This window comes from Varanus komodoensis, unplaced genomic scaffold (genome assembly GCF_004798865.1).
Source record: "Varanus komodoensis strain SLA01 unplaced genomic scaffold, ASM479886v1 scaffold1, whole genome shotgun sequence".
In the NCBI taxonomy this organism is placed as follows: domain Eukaryota; kingdom Metazoa; phylum Chordata; class Lepidosauria; order Squamata; family Varanidae; genus Varanus; species Varanus komodoensis.
Window position 1 is genome coordinate 67,637,831 of NW_025335268.1, and position 17,741 is coordinate 67,655,571.

The 17,741-nt window shown below is 39.1% G+C and overlaps 1 protein-coding gene across 5 annotated transcripts in view; it reads left to right on the plus strand.

Annotated features, from left to right (window-relative positions):
* Positions 1–17,741, plus strand: part of RNGTT (RNA guanylyltransferase and 5'-phosphatase) — a 152,244-nt gene that overhangs the window by 50,013 nt on the left and 84,490 nt on the right. For all 5 annotated transcript variants that reach the window (XM_044427866.1, XM_044427874.1, XM_044427889.1 and 2 more), the window contains exon 10: positions 201–272. In XM_044427866.1, coding sequence (XP_044283801.1) covers positions 201–272 — 72 coding nt within the window. The remainder of the gene's footprint in view (positions 1–200; positions 273–17,741) is intronic.

Sequence of the window (17,741 nt, forward strand, 5' to 3'; positions counted from 1 at the left end):
GTTTTCTGGGAGGCTTACAACAAAGTATAAAAACATCAACCCACCCTGCAAAAAAAGGAAATCCTAAGAGGAAAGCTATAGCTATGCTAGAATACTGAAACAATGCTTTGTGTAAAACAATGTTTAATTTAAGTTTGTTGATGCAGTGTTAGCTACTTGTTGTATAAATATTAAAATACTATTTTGCTTCTCTTCTTAAGGAAATGATCATTGACAAGGTAAATGGCCAGGTTGTCCCTCGGTACTTGATATACGACATAATTAAATTCAATGTAAGTATATTATGTTTTGATTAGTTTACTAAAACCTGTGGTTGATATATTTAATAACTGCCAGGTAGTAAAGGATACCTGAGATCAATTAATCTTCAATTAATTTCACACCTGTGAAATGACATTGAAACATGTATTGGTGACTGTACTGTTCAGTGTATTCACAGTGTTGAATACATTTGTGAATTTTTGATTATGACTTGGCAAAGATAAGCTCCCCTGTACTTTTCTTATAGTTAGCTTTGTTTTTCTGAGCTTACAGAATTCTCTGGAATTTTTTTGTGGTGGGAGGGCAGTTGGAAAAGCTGGTAGGTGGATTTGTAACAGCTGAGCAAGCTTTTAAGGCCTAAGAATTTTCTAGAATATAAATTGGTTATAGGGAGTTGGGGAAATTGAGTTTTGTTGCCTTGTTCAGCTTAGAGTCATTGAGAACTCAGGTGGTGATTTTTGCAGGTGGCAGTAAACAATCTGCTTGGATGTCCAGGACTAGGCATGCCCTTTAACGGACTCAGGGAGCATGGAACTAGAGTTCACCATTATACAATTTTCAGTGACTTTATAAACTCATGACACATGGATCATGTCTTTCATATCATCAGGTATTGGAAAATTAGCATAATGTTTTGTGCAAGTTTCCCCATGGATTAGGTAGCTTGATGTTACTTATAGTTAGGCCTGCTGAGATGAAATACAGTACAGATAAGTGTAAACAAAGCTGTGACTTTCTGCACAGAACCAGCTGTGCCAATTTCATTGTGCATATGACACTCATCTCTCTCAGAGTGGAGAATTTAGCATTCCTGCGGCATCCTGAAGCAAGTGGAAATGCTAGTTTCTGAAATGGAGCAAGATAAGGGAGTTCTGCCAGCCTATCTTGTATTAATAATGAATATTTCTACTTATTTTGGGACTTGTCTCTGGAAGCACTAAATCTGCATTTTGTGAGCAGTGGGTTCTGCCTGTGCAATGGAACCAGTGGGTCTGGTTATGAATGGAACAAAAGCACCAGTGGGGCCCCCATATGAATAAGCAGCATTGTATAGTCTGCTATATGGCAATTGTATTAGGTTGTAACTTTAAAAATATCAAAAGGATGAGCACCTACAATATTCTTTTTTGAACAATGAAGGATTATACATCCAATAGTTATTTTAAAATGAAATAAAATAAAGGTTCATGAAATTGGTATAGCACAAGCTGCTGAACATATAACTTAAAAATGAATTAATAATGCCCCCTTTCGTGAAATCACCTTTTTTAAATGTCTTGAATGCATAACGAGGATTCATTGATATAGGTAGCTATATTGCCCAAAGTAGCTGTAATTAGGGTTGACAGCTTCTTTACTGGGAAGGTGACAGTGACTTTAAGAGTAATAGAACATGCAGAAATTCAAGAGGTGTCCCAAATATGAATAGCCTGATAATGTATCTTTTTGAATTGTGGGAAGAACTACCCATGCAAGACACTGAAAATCAACCTCTAAGCCTGGGATAGGGAATGCATCATCCTTCACCATTGAGGAGGTCAGGCTGATGAGACTTGAAGTCTAACAATATCTGGATGACCAAGCATTCCTCATCACTGATCTAAGCTAACAAAACTGAAGTGGTTAAAAAAGGGATGTGACCTGCTACAGTTTGCCAAACTGTTTGTCAGAAATAAAATGGAATGTTAAAGCAATATGTGGAAAATAGACACTGTGGTTTGTTGCTGGCTTGCACATCTTTCTATTTATTTGGTGCGGGGGGGGGGTAGATTTTAAAAAAATATACATAAATTGTGTGTGTGTGTTAAATTGTAGGGTGCTTTTTTCTTTTACAGTAGAATGCCAAATCTGTCTTTGTTTTTATTGCAGAATAAAGTATGCTTTTAATAGAAGAAATGGATTACAGTTGGAGAACTTGATAATTTTGTGGCATAAAGGAAGAAGAAAGGAGATAGTTAGGATAGTAAGCAGAGGGCTGGAAAACTGAAGTTGTGACTAAGCTCTGGCTGCAGTAGTGAAGAATACTTCGGGGGAGGGAAGGTGTGGAAAAGATCTAGTGTAGACTTGTAACACAGGTGAGTGCCAAGATGGATGGGGCAACTGTTAGAGGAATGTGAGATGTGGGGGAAGAATTAAAAGGAGTGCAGTGGGAAGTAGAGCCAGGCATTTGTGTGGGGGGAAGGAGGTGTATGTAAACAAACACCACTTGTCTCTTAGCCTGGATGGGAGTAAAACTGGGATGGGGAGAAAAAGAGAGTTTTCAGTGCCAGCAGGCAACATATGCAGCAATCAATTTTCTTCAATGGGAACAGAATAAAAGAGATATTGATTAGCTATAGGAACAGGGAGAAAGATTCAAATATTCCTGCAGGAGGAAGGAGAGTAGCGCATTCAGTGGACCAGTTGAGAACAGGCTGCCTACATAAAATGATGACCTTTGAGATGCATGCCTGGAGGGGTAGGTAGGACTTGTTGGGGCCAAACCATGATGATAAACAGAAACAGTGATAACAACTGTCAGTACTATAGGTTACCAACCACCAATCATGGTGACCACCTGCTGTTGCTCGTCATGAGGTGCAAACCTGCACACTGAGAAGGAAAGAGGCAACATGAGGATAGGAAATACTTGCCATGGTTGAGCATAACTTGGTCTAATTAAACTCAGATATACGTTCTATACATGCCAGTGAATTGACCTTTATTCTGTTTGTTTTTTTCCTTTGGACAGATTGCTGTTCCATTCTTTCCTGTATAGTCATTTTTAGTTCAGTTGTTTATTAGTTTTATGGAAGAGCTGTTTGATTGGTGAAGTAGAATATTCTAGAAGTTTGATGGGCTGTTTGTTTTAGGAAAGAAGAAAGAGACCTATGCTGACAGAGACTTCAGTCATCGGTGACCTATATTAGCACTGGCTGTGACTAGTAATGCTTGAAGTCAAAATACTTTAGGTTGTTTTCAGTGCAGAGGGAATGTGTAAAGGGAATTTACTAAGCAGCCATTGTGCTTTCAGTTCAAGGACAGTTCCAGACAATATGTTATCAGTATAAGCAGAAGCAAGGCTTTATCTGAAATGGGCCATTAACTGTAGCCAAGCTGTAAAGATTAAAAAAAGACCTAACAAAATGTCTTTATTCTAATTATGGAAGTTTAATTACAAATATATTTTAGCTGGATTGACTTGGCAAGAAGAAACAGTTTTATTAGTTATGAGGTACTGAACAGCTAAAGTCAGTGGGACATACTGACTTGTTATAGGGAGAGTTGGCATGACTAACCCAGAGAGGTGCTGGTACCCATGGCAGAATGAAATATTTCTTTGGATTGCTGCTTAATTGAACCATGTGCAATGCTTATATTTTGTTTGCTTAGACATTCTATAATACTGGGATTGTCATAAGTTTACTTTGCAAGATTATGCCAATGTTTATTATTAGAGAGCAGGAATATTTTTTCCCTTTCATTTGTAGGTGAAAAGCTGAAAAAAGTATGGTCTGTAGAAGATTTAACTTCTTTTAAAATTCACACATCCCCATCTTTTTTAAAAAATCAACTTCAGAATTGACTGCAGTATAAACTTTTTTTACCTTCTAATTTTTTAAAAAACCTATGGTGTTCCTTTTATTAAAACCACTCCTGTAGGTGGTTTCTTCCATTTCACTACATATATTTTTATCATTTTTCCATCTGCTCTCCAAGTCCATTTTGCTTGTTTTGCTGACCTGCTAGACAATCTTTAATTTATGTGTGGAATCTGTGTTTTTGTGTGAATTAACAAATGTGTTTATGAAATGGATACATAGGGGAGAAGAGAGTAGCTGTGACTTCCCATTACATATATGCACAGTGACAATCACATTTGTCACAGTGTGATGTATTAACTTTTGCTACATCATACTAATCTTGTGTGAATTTGCATTTGTGGTGGTTTCAGATGATTACCTTCCTGTATGACATTAAGATGGTATAACCATTGATATGAGGAATGTAGCCCTCTAGAAGGGTCTGAGAACAAATTAGCTCTCACAGGTTTTTAAATACTGTTCATGTTATTTCCTTAAATTTCCTTTTGTTTATTTATTATATTTATACCCTACGCTTTTGTCGGAGGGTATTATCCCCAAGTGGCACATAACAATTAAAATGCAAAGCATAATAGCATGTTTCACACATAACATTAAACTGTACCTTAACACTATCTCTGTTTCCTGTAGGAGCAAACCTTGACAGGTATATTCTCCCTCCCCAGGCCTGGTAACAAGGAAGTGATTGGAAGAATTGGCTTCTGCCTTTAGGTGGAATTACACTTTCCTTCTACACTGGTGCAAGTGCTAGTTCATTTATTATGGGGCCAAGCTTTTACTTTCTGTGGACCTTTCCGGGAAGGGAAGGGAAGGGAAGGGAAGGGAAGGGAAGGGAAGGGAAGGGAAGGGAAGGGAAGCTGCCCCGAGGTTGTTGTAAGCCGCCCCGAGGCTTCGGCGAATGGGGCGGCATAAAAATGTTTTAATAAATAAATAATAAATAAGGGAAGGGAAGGGAAGGGAAGGGAAGGGAAGGGAAGGGAAGGGAAGGGAAGGGAAGGGGACAAAAGATGATGGAGGCAAGACGGACCTTTTCCTTGCTGTTATGATAATAGGACAATTCAGATTTTTTTTAAAAAAATAAAGTTTCCAAACATTCTTCTGCTGAGTTTCCTATTGATTTAGGGTTGGGGGGATCTAGTGTTTGGATGGAATGAGGGGAATAAGTACTACCACACTGTGAAATTTTGTAAATGCACTGAGGGAGGAAATAAAATGTAATATTCCAGTTGATGTTTTTTTTATCAGGCATATTCTTGCCAAATGCAAATTTGGTTTAGATATTAAGTAATGGGAGGAAATGTAATTGCTTGTACTTTACAAGAGGTCAGACAAGTTAATCTGGTGCATCCTGGCCTTAAAATCAGAGTCTGTCTTAATAATTTAGTCACTATGTCATGAATTAATATACGTATTCCAAACCATATTCATTTCTACAATGAATGTTTTAGAAGAGCCATTCGCTTTCGTAATTCTTATGAAGAGCTTCGAAGTCTGAAATCAGAGCCTCTACATATAGTTTGAAAAAGGCTTCTATAGAAAGGAATTAAGACTCTGCTTTAAACTGAATTGAAATATTTGTCCATTTTAGGCTACTCTTTTTGTAGCCTGCAACCTGAGAATCTTTAAGTGGACAAGTGAGGGTTTAAATTGCAGACTTGATATGTAGAATACAAACCTTGTCCTTAGCACTAACTTTGCCTTCGTCTGTTGAAAACTTCTAATAACTTTGGCTCCATCCCTTCACAAGAGGGATTTCTGTGAGGTTTTTTAAGGGTGTACACAAGATAAGCTTTTAACTGTAATGTGTCTAGTATGGCAATTACTTGCTACCTCACCCTGAGAGAATAAAAAATTGCTTTGAGGTGAATAGCTTGCTCAGGTGCTTTCTGTCCCTAGTGATGTTTGATTTCCTTGGCATTTACAAGGGGCGCAAAGTTGGAGAGCAAATGCGGGAATGAAGAAATAAGAGAACTTAAAGTATTAGATAACCAAATTATAGTTGAAGTTGGGCCAGTTTTAAAATCACACAATTTCTTAGTAAATGATATCTGAGGATACATAATATGCCAGCCTAAGTTTCCATCCACACAGAAGCATATGCAGCTGAGGGTCAATGTGGTTGTACTGTCACTGCAGATAGTAAGCAAGGATTTAAAGCTGGTGAGCTTAGCTTGGACTTCTCCATGTAGGGCTAGTTTCTTTCCATAATAAGTTTTTAAATTTGTGAAAACATTCAAATTTACATTTCTCCACTTACCATCTGTATTCTTTATCTAGGCTTGGGAGAGCTGTAATATGGACCTTCCTAAATCTCAATATTGTAAAGTATTTAGTGTTGAATAGGGCTGAAAGGAAACATTATTTGAGTTTGTTTTTAATTAGGATTTACCCAGCTTGAAGTTTCCAGACTAAACATGGACTCAGCCTGCAGCTGAAGTCTGTACGTTTCCAATCTCCCAGGGTGTTTCGTGGCTCCACAAAAATTCTGTTGGACAGCATGTGTACATTTGAAAAGTGTGCATGGGAAAAATGTACTCATTGCAGACTTCAGTAAATATGAGGGGGGACCCAACCCCCCAGGAATTTGTTTATAAATAACTGGTGCATTTATTATTACATGTTCAAACTTCAGTCACCTTCAAAGTACTTTGCATTTGATGCAATACACCTATCGAGATGTTTTTTCCATTTTATTTATTGATTTATTTGGGTATTTCTAATCTGTCCAATCACAACATATCCGGATGGCTTACAAGAGTTATTCAATAAATACAATGTAATAGAATTATCATAATAACCCAAACATTATAATAATACTAATAACCCATGACTGCAATACAAGCATAATTTAAACATTTAAACTTTACCTTTAATAATTTAATACCTTTTTAAATACCTTAAATTAAAAGGTCTTGACCTGGCGCCGGAAAGCATATAATGTCAGCGCCAGGCGGACCTCTCTTGGGAGCACATTCCATATTCAGGGCGCCACTGCAGAGAAAGCCCTCTGGGTATTCTGTCTCCTAATCTTCAAGAAGGGTTCCTGGAGCAGGGCCTCTGCTGCAGATCTTAAGGGATGGGAGGTGCATATAAGGAAAAAGATGTTCCTCCAGGTATCCTGGTCTCATTGCTTAAAACAGGTTTTGAACTTGTTGATTTTAATGCCTTTTAGTTCTTCTGCAGTTTCTTGTTTCACCTCTTCCACATCAGCAAAAGATTTCCCTTTGAGGACTTTTTTCATCTGGGGAAACAAACAAAAAATAATTGAATGGGGTGAGATTGGGTGAATATGGAGGGTGAGGTGCAAGGGTCATGCCGTTTTTGGTCAAAACTGTTGAACACTCAGCTGAAGAAAATTACACCACCACAAGTTGTTCTTGTAAATCAGCCTTCACAGTGGCAAACATGTTGAAGGAGTCTCCAAGAAAAAGGAAAGGAAAGGACTCACTGAAGCCAAACGCAATAACCCAACTGGGTACACTGATGAAGATGGGTTCCTAGAACACTCACCTAGCAGGGGAAGCCTGTAGTATGAGGGGTCTGCCCCCCAGAAGGTTTTTGGGGGCCCTCCCTGGTACACACACACATGCTTTAATCAGTGGGAGGCAAATCCATACATTTCAAAGAACGATGCAATTGATGCATGCATTTGGAAGAATGTGCATGAAGATATATATGGTCTGTCATTGAACAGAAAAACACAAAGATTGTAGTATGATACAGACATGAATTCAAACGAGCATCAAAATGAAATTTGGAGAAGTTCAGCAAGCTCATATTTTGCTGATTTGCACCTCTACAGTGTTGGAAAGGGGAAACCATGGAAACTGTGAAAGTGTGGCTAGGGAGGGCCAGAATCTTCTGTAAGAACATTCCACACTGCAGCACTTCATAGCAGATCCCACTTCTTCAATTTTAATATCTGGTTTAATACTGGAGGAGTTGGTGCACTTACAAAGCCTATTAACAAGAGTCGCTCTCATAGGGCACTAATGTATCTGATTCCCTGGAGTGACTATATTTTTAACACTTGGGTGTGCAGTCATTCTACTCTTAGTAGACTTGTTGATCAATTTCATTTATCAGGTATGCTAGAGTAAAAATCATCTCTTTGTGAGCCTTCCCTTTTCTTCAGCGTTCCCTTTGCTTTGCCACCTTTGTCTGTGATAGTGAATTCAAAATATAGCACATCACTAAGTGGAACTACTTATTCCCATTCTTACCTAGGTTTCTATAGTATCTGGTTTTTTCATTCTGTAACTTTTTAAAGAGGAGCTTTACTCAAGTATCTTGTAATATAAGCCACAGATTGCCTTCTGCCACAAACTGATAATGGCCCAGGTGTGCTATGGAATAACCTACCTGAAATAGTGCTGAGTAATGTAATTTCCCTGTATTTTCTTATCTCTCAAAAGACTCTGTAACTGAGCACTCAGGATGTTCCTTGGAGTATTTGTGGCCTAGATGTGCTCTAGCAGGTAGTTTAGTTTTTGTCTGTAGGTGCATATCCAGGCTCACTTCACACAAATTAGACATCACCCCCTTCTACCTTAAAAGCAAGATAGTTGGAGCCAGAGGCTGAATTCTGGAAGACTATTTTAGACTTTCCTGTGGGATTGGGCATGCTTAGGGCATTTTAGAAGCATCTTTGTCTTCCTCCTTGCCCCTCATATATGATAAACTGCTTTTGAAAGTCTTCCCAGTTTTAATAGTTTTACTTGATGACATAGGAAGGTTTGTAAAATAAGCATCCACACAGACTCTTTCGATGCACAAAACTAGTTGCATGGTTCTTTGGATCCCAGCCCATAGAATGGTGTCTGAAAAAGTGAAGTTTTATATTAAAAACATTTTTTATGGAGGTGAGTATTTGGATGGAATGCTTTGGAATACCAGAAACAGGTGGACAATACTTACTCTGTATTAATTATTTTTGCATGAAAATGCAATATTGTGTATGTATTGTAAAATGTTACCAGATTACAATGACTGCACAACTGTTACAGAATTAAGTGCATGCATTTTCCTTTTATTCCTTGGTGAATATTGGCATTGTTCCGTGGAAAACTCTGTGCTCTTTTGAATGGATTAATTGGAAGAAACTATTTTTGAAAACATTCTCAGCTTTGGTTAAACCGTCCCTAGATTGCTGTTACACATATATGCCATTTATCTGGTCTTGTCTGTCTTCACAGTGCACTGTGCTTGTGAGAATAATAAAGATCTTTGATGGAAAGGGTTTTTCCAAGCACTTCATTAGAAGACAAGTTTAAATAATTGTTCACATTTTCCATTGGTAATGAAGCAGGGGAAGGAGAAACTGACTGAATCCTTCCACTTTCTCCCTGAGATGAATCCCAAGAGAAATTTAATGACTGGAATGCCTCTTAAAGGGGTGGCTGGAGATCACCCGAGTGCTTATAGACATGGGCTACAACTTAGACATGGCTGCTACTATGCTTGAGAGCTAGGTAGAGAGACTCTTTTGCCATTAGTACACATGTGCGTAACTCTGAACTAAGAGAAGGGAGTGAGGAATTAGCTTCAGGAAAAATAAGTGAGTGCACCCCACTTTATGTTGGCTCTTTTCAGGGAGCCCTTATTACATCGGCATCAGATTAATGGATTAGATGCTATTGTAGATTTGTTTGTAACTGTTAAACCTCTAATAGTTCAACTTTGGAAAATAGATATTCTGTCCTCCGTCTTGGAATGGCTAACACAAATTCTTACTGAAATGGAAAAAAAATATGGCTGAATGAGCTTGAAGAAATGGCAGAAATGTGATACCCTCACAGTCTGTAAATAATAAGATTGTAAATTATTTCCATTGCAGAGGCATTTTTTTTTAAAATGTAAGCGTGAAATGAATTTAAGAAAAACAAACACATTCCAGTATGTGAGTAGTATTACTGCTTCCATGTATTAATAAAGGGGAAAATAATATATCTGATGCATTGTATGTTCGTGGGTAACTATAGAACTTATAGGAAGTGACCTTTCTGTATCATTGCCATAAATTCTCCACAGCAGATGCTGCTGTGCAACTCAGGTTCTATGATATTCTTGCCTATTTGTTTTTACAACAGTTGTGATTGTTGGGAAAGAAAGAGGCAATTATTCTCGTCATGCTTTCCAGGGTAATGGAATGACACTTCAGCTGAGCACTGTGAAGCCTGGGAAGAAGTTCTGCAGACACAGAGATGGTGGAAGAGCTAGGGCCAAGGCCTCCATCTCCAGGTGTCCAGACAGACCCTGGACACCAACAGGGTTTGGAAGTGCTGAGAGGGGACATGAGAAAGGAGCAAGAAGAGCCTGGCCCAATCCCTGACCCCATGACACAGAGTCAGGAAAGAAAGGCTAGCCAATTAGAGGACGCCTAGCGTAGAGCTAGGAGGCTAGCCCCTCTCTGGACAAGCACACCCAGAGGGGTGGAGCCCAGGGTTACCGAAAAGGAGGGTTTCCAGGAACAGTTTCCAGTTTGGGTTCAACTAACCGATTCATGTATGCTCCAAGGCTCTTCCTCTGTTGGCTATTAGTTGGCTGGCTATATACAGTGGTACTTCGGCTCACAAACGCCTCAGATCATGACCAAATGGGGTTGCGAACAGAAATTTCATAAAAATTTTGCCCCAGGTTGCAAACTCTGCATCAGGTGACGACAGCGAGCGTGCCCGCCTTCCCTGCACAGGCGTGATCGCGGTTGTGCTGGGGTGGGGGGGAGATGGCCGCGTTCGTGCTGTGGGGGAGATGGCTGCGATTGCGCCTGTGTTCCCTGTCTGAGTGTGCCCACCCCCGCCTTCCCCCCATGCGCCTGCACCCGCCTCTCCCTTCAGCGTGCCTGCGATTGTTCCCGTCTCCCCCCATCCCCCTGCACAATCGCTGGGGCTGCAGGGGGGGGGGGGGATGGCTGCTATCTTTGTTGTTCTTTGTCACTTAGCTTCAAATTTTTGTGAGTAAAAAAAAAATAGTTGCAGAACAGATTAACCTTATTTACATTGATCCTTACGGAGAAATTTGACTTGGCTCACGACCAGTTTGGGACATGACCAGAGTCCTGGAACGGATCATGTTCATGAGCCAGGGTATCAGTGTATTGGAAAAATATTTTTTTCCCGAAGAACTGTCAGTTGGTTGAAAGGAAGAAGGAGGGAACCCAGCTCCTGACAATGATAGGCGTTGCGGATTATGTAGAATTTTCCTCTGCAAAAGCAAATTGTTACAGTACAATTTTGTTTCTGTGTTGCATATGTCACTAAGCTTTGCTAATAATGTTAACAACATGACTAAGCAAATAGTTTTCTTCTGCTTACATGTACTTTATTTATGAAACTACTGTGGTTTTGTGTGGAGATGAAAAGCTAATTTTAAGACTAGTTTAAATTTAAATAGGAAATACACTTCAGTTGTGCAGTCACTTGCATAATTACTATTTGGAATGAATGCTTCAATGTGTACATTTTTACCCCCTTAAATGTGTGGTTAAATAAGTTCATTTCATTGTCTTTCAATATTTATGAACTTCACAAATAAGTTACACTATTACCCATATGGATACAGGCTATATTTGAGATTTGGGAACTAATCTTTATAACACTGATTTTTTTTAAACATGTAAAATAGATTTTCTTTACAACTTTAAGAACTGCTCTTTCTAGCTACCAGCATATTTTCCCGTTCAATATAGCTTCGCATGAAATATTTCACAAATTTGGTAGAAATCTACCTCCTAAGGTCTTTGAAGTTTTAAGGACACTATTGAGTTTCTATAATGATGATTTCAGCCATTTCTGAATCTTATCTAAATTATGACAATAAAAATGGAGGGCAGGGGGAAGCTTCTGTTTGCAACAGATAAACTTTTAGGGCCTTTTTAACTTTTATTCTACAACATTTGGACAAAGACTGAATGTGTAAAGCATGACTAAGCAGAGTAGTTTCAGCTCATGATGAATGTTCAGATCATTATGATTTCATTTATCTTTTCCATGGGATAATATAGGATATCAATATCTGGCTTGAGTTGTTAAAGGGGCAAGGAATGATGGAGGACAATGAGGCTGGTTGATTTAATGTGATGCCTAGTAAGGTTCTATACTCAGTGTGGGGTTTCATACAGATTTCAAGAGGTCATCCGTACTGAACCATGAAAGAACTTGTTGCTGTGCCTACTTAAATAAGGAAAGTATTATCTGGGGGAAGGTGGCAAGAATAGAAAAATAAGGAATGAGAGCCTGGTAATGCAGGGGGAATTGGGAATTAAAGGTAGCTTTTGTAATGCATAAATAGAAATTAATTTTATACCACCTTTCTAATTATGGGGATTGTAGTGTGGTGAGTTAGCTTAGAATAGGAACAAGAAGAACCGCTGTCTTAAGAACATAAGAGGCCTGCCTAGTTCAGCATTCTGTTGGGCAATTAGCCAGCCAGCTGTCCTTGGGAAGCTACAAGCAGGATGTAAGTGCATTAGCAGTTTCCCACTCTAGCAATTGATAACGAGAAGCATATTGCCTGTGATAGTAGAGGCAATACATACTATCATGAGTAGTAGCCATTGCCTTGAATTTACCTAATCTCTTTTTAAAGTGACACAGATTCTGTAATTCTGCCATGCAGCAAATCCAGAAGCACTTTATCTTGAGATATGCATATGATGAAAGTAATTCACTATTGTAGGAGCACACAGCACATGAGCTCTCTCATTTTCATAGAAAGATGGATATCCTAGTGTTTGTTTTCTGAGTGTATGTTTAAGCACAACTGTTTTGCTTTGTTGCTGATCTGAACAACTGTACAACTTTGCATTCATTTATCCTCTGTGTGAGGGTGATTTCTTGCTGTTTATTACAGTATTGTTTCCTTTGCATGTCTTCCTGGTTTCATTCTCCATCTCAGGATATTCCTGGGCATTTTGTATAATACTGGTAGAGAACCCTGCCACCAGTATTATCTTTTCAAGACCTTTTATTGTCACTCAGAGTGATTCTTTGGAGGAGTCTTTTCCTTTTAAGTTTTCTGCTTTGCTGGGCAATATGCTGCTTTTACAATACAGTGTGATACTACCCTCAATATGCTTTTTCTTACTGTTCTTGTAGATTTTTTTTTTTTATTTTGAGGTGAATATACCTCACAAGTTCTCTCCTTCTCATCTGGTTTCTATTATTCACCTTATATTCTCCTTTAAAACTAGGAACTCTAACTTCCCCATCTTGGCTTGGAGGCTTTTCAGCATTAGTGTAGAAACATCTAAACGTGGCATCACTCTCCAAATGTGTCTGCTGTTTTGCTGCATGGTTCTTCATGAGTGTCTGTCATGCTCTATTTTATATTTGTGGTCTTTTTGAACATTTGCTACATTTGGTGACTGGCTTCATTTGGGCAATCCAAAACATGTGCTGGCTGCATTTGGGCATCCAAAATAGCTTCTTTCTCATCCCTGATGATGGTTCATCCCAAATTGGATACTTCCCAGTTATCAGCCTTTTTCCAGTGGTCACTTTAAAAGGTATGCTTTCTTCTTTTTGAGGTTGAGCATAAGAAAACTGGTTCAGATAGAACTCATGCCTTTTGTATAAGCTCAGGGTGTCCCAAGATGTCTCCTAGATTCTATCAAATGTAAGCCCTCTCCATCACAATCTGATCTCAACTTGTGGCATTTTGATCCATAGATGAGATGGGAGGTTAGGGTTTAAATTTGTTTAAAACTAGGAAATTTCTTCAGACAACCTGAGCCTTTACAGAGATTTGAGTTCTCATCCATGCATCAGGACTCCTCAACTTTACTTTGTCTAGCTGGCCTTGTGCATAGTACTTGGTCATTTGCTTGAAGTCTTGCCGGTGACTTGCATGTGAATTTGGCTTACTAGGGCATCTGTGTAGGCATTTATTATGGCATTCAAAGTCTTCCGTACTCCTGAAGCTCACTCTAAATGTAGCAGCAGAACAATCATGCAAACATTCTCCCCTTTGGGTTTTAAGTTGGGCTATTCGTTTTTTGTTTTTACTTTTATAAGTGCTATGAAGAGGCTCTTAGCCCCTGCCTTTCTCTTATATCTGACAAGGGCATCTCTTCTCAACACCCAGGCTCAAGCTTCTTGAACTTCTGTGAGGGATAAAAATTCTAGGAAGACTTAATCTTGTCCTTGGCCGTGACAACAAACTTAGATATACTGCCATCCTTATTACTGAGGCTGTCAGCAGCATTCCATAGTCTTGCCTTAGAAAAGCCTTTGCCTACTTTTGTGACTGCATAATTCTGGATTGTTGTTGGTTATGCTGGCATGTGATCTGACACATTTGCTTTAAAAATATCAATAATTTCAAAAACATACCCTTTCAAGCACTTGTGCAAGCAGAAGTGCTTTCTAGTGCAAAGTTACAACTAGATGTAACCCATGGATTTTTGGCATGACAAACTGACAGCATATGTTGAAAGGACAGCAACTGAAAGGCAGTGTCATACAATGTATTTTGCTGTGGGGCAGCGTAAAATTTCAGGCCCACTGCCCCTTTGTATTTGCGCCTACAGTAATTAAAATCGACAACTTCCATCTGTGCAGTTAGCTGTTGCTAGCATGATACTGAATGGAAGAAATAGACATTACCAAGAATGGTGTAAGAGTAATTCAGTAGAAGATAAGAGCTGTGCAACTTGAGCTAAACCATAAGCAAGGCATTATTATTGTTTCAATTGCAAGTTGGAACTGTTGTGCAGTTCCAACCTGTATACCTTTCCATCCAGTAGTTCAGAGGTACAGTAGTTGGTAGATTAACCATTCTGTACGTACCAGAGACACAGTATAATATTGTATCAAGTTTTATAAATTTTTGAATTTTGGGATATGCCTTCATACTTCACACATCTCGTATGAAAGAGTCAAACAGATGACATTTACTTATCTAAAGGTAGCTCCCAGTGAAAAGCAGCTGCAGATCGTCAGACATAAAACACTGTACAACACTTGGGTTTTTCAGTGGGGTTTCATTTCAGTTGAGAATCAAATATGTAAACTCTATTTTTGAAAACCATCGTATCTACAACTACTTTTTACCAGTTATACGTGTGCAGGTGTGTGCGTGCATGACATTTGTTTTTTAAAGTAATTTTTTACTATCAAAAATAAGTTCCTTCTTTTTCTATGTATTTATAAACCATATTCTTGTGTCCTAATATCTGTTAAATCTTATTTGCAAAAGGTAGGAAAACACAAGCCAAAGCTATTCCCAGCGAGCGAGCAATTCTAGTTCTATCATTGCTTCAAGGATAGTGTGATGAAAAAGGTTGGAAAGGTGACCAATGTTTTTAAGCAAATTGTGAATGCTTGAAATAACTTCACATGTGAAATGAAAATGCTGACTGTGTGAAGTATAGGTTGCTTTTCCCTTGCTGAGCTCACCAAAGTTTCTCAGCCTACAAAATTGCTTTGGTACTTGTATATTAACAGGAATTAAAAAGTAACTGGCACTCTAAATTTAGAATAGTTAAATGGTAAGAAAAAACTTTCCTGATGACATTGACTATTATGCACTAAGTAGAACTTTTACCTGTGCAACTGAATCACTGCAGCCTTCCTCAGCCTGGTGGCCTTCAGAGGCATTTGGACTACACTCCCCAACATTTCCATTTGGCAGGGCCATTGACTGGAAATTCTGGGAGTTGCAGTCCAAATGTGTCTGGAAGACACAAGGTTGGGGAAGGCTGGCCTAAAGGATCTGATGGCTTTGCTGTTACATGCCATCAAGTTGTCTCTGACTTATGGTGACCCTATGAATGAAAGCTCTCCAAAACGTCCTATCCCTGACAGCCCTGCTCAGCAATTGTAAATTCTAGGCTGTGGCTTCCTTTATGGAGGTGCTGCATCTTATATTTGGCCATCCATGGTTTCTTCAGAGAGCCACAAATACAGCTGTTTCTGTCCTGCATGAAACTTTAGCAGTTTTTGAAGCAGCACAAACTAGTAACTGGTCCTGCTCCTCCTCTTATTATTAATTTCATGTCTAGACCACCTGTACCCGAAGCTTTCTGGGTGGTTTGCAGCATGGTATAAGAACAATAAAATACAATAGATAAAACATTAAAAATTATTTAAAGGAACACTAAAAGTCAGTAAAGACAATTATAAATACCTGGCCAAGAGTAAAAGAAATTCACCTGGCTAAGTATATCAGATCCCTGAATGACCAGGGAACTTTAAAGGCCTTCACAAAGAGGGCTGTCTTAACCTGACACTGAAAAGATGGCAAGTTTAGTGCCAGGCAAGCCAACACAGGGAGGTAGTTCCAAAGATGAAATGTAGAACCCCAGCATTCCTCTCAATACAGTATGCTTATCCTTCTGGTTTTCTTTCAGCTTGGTCCTTCTTGTTATCTGGATGCAGTGAAGATGCAGTGCTTCTACTTCTCTTGCTCCTGATTTGCAGCTCAGGTTTCTGTTATGCATGGCACTGACATGCTGTGGAAACAATGGATCCATGAACCTTTGTGCAGGAAGAAATTAGTGCCTTTGTTGCCTGATCAGATTCACAGCTCACAATCATTAGGCCAGACAGAAATAGCTCTGGGTCCCTCCTCCCAAACTTTGCTTAAGCGGCCATTTAGAATCTTCTCCTGAAAATGGATGACTGAGCTATATTAAAGCCTGTGAGGAGCACACACCCTGTTTTTAAAGCAAGGTTGTGCTCCCTGAAGACTGGGATGAATTCGCAAGTTATATAAGTGGCGCAGAATTTGGCAGTGAAGAGGGTTGATTCAGGAGGCAAGGGGCATTTGTCCCCCTTTGGAAACTTACTTTCCCACACCAACTGTAGCCCAAACTCGGCTGAGATATCTTTTCAGGCTTGGCTTGCCACCTCAGCAGGCAGTATCTAATACTGCTTCTGAACTTCTGCTGGTTCTGCTGCATATACACCACCACTGTTGCAGCAGAAATGATAGTTTCTGAAAGCACCACTGGAAACGGGTGGAAATGCTTATTTCCAAAGGAAGACATGCCATCATTCTGTGAGTTCTACTGTTCTGAAAATGACTGTTTCTGCTCTTTCCAGTCACCTTGTGAAATGCAAGCTAGTTGGTCTTGCTAGCACACAGATAACATTGGATAGTGCCCAGTAAATCTACTCTAATGGATTCTAAGGGACTGACCTTTCCTGTTTTAACAGCGTCACTCCCTTCCCTCCTCTGCAGCTTAACTGTAACTTCATTACAGTTCTCAACATGCATGCTCTCCTTATGCTTCCTTTCTTCATTCTATCCAGTTCCTGCATATGCCTCACCTTGATTCAGGCCTTAGGAATCACTGTAAACACCATAAAAATAAAAACACCAGAAGTAAAAACACCATAAAAATAAACAATTAGAAAGTGGTTAATAGCTATCGATAATAGATTTACCAAGAACATAGGAAGAGCCCTACTGAAAGATGAAAGGCATGTCTGTTCCAACATTCTGTTTCCCACTCAGAGAAACTAGGTGCCAGTAGGAAGCCTGCAAACAGGACATTTGAGCAAAAACCAATCTCTGTTCCTCAGCCCTCTAGTTGTTCTAGCCTCCTAATTATTTTGTGGACTGTTTCCATCGTATAATACCCATTCTGAGATAGGTTGACCAAAACTGCATGGTGCCCTAAGTGTGGGTGCACCAGATTTATATAAAGGCATTATGATTCTAGCCCTTTTATTTTCAATCACTTTCCTAATGATTTTGTTGAAAGATGGAGTACACAGTAATTCACTGGAACACCCATATCCACATGCTATTTTGCATTAGATAGTGATAACTTACCTTTGGAGAAGCATCTTGCCTTTTCTTCAAGTAAGACTTGTTCTAGTATATGCTTGTTAATTTTGTATTTAGTAATAATTTTCACCAGCTAACCCAGAACAGACATTAAATTTTGTG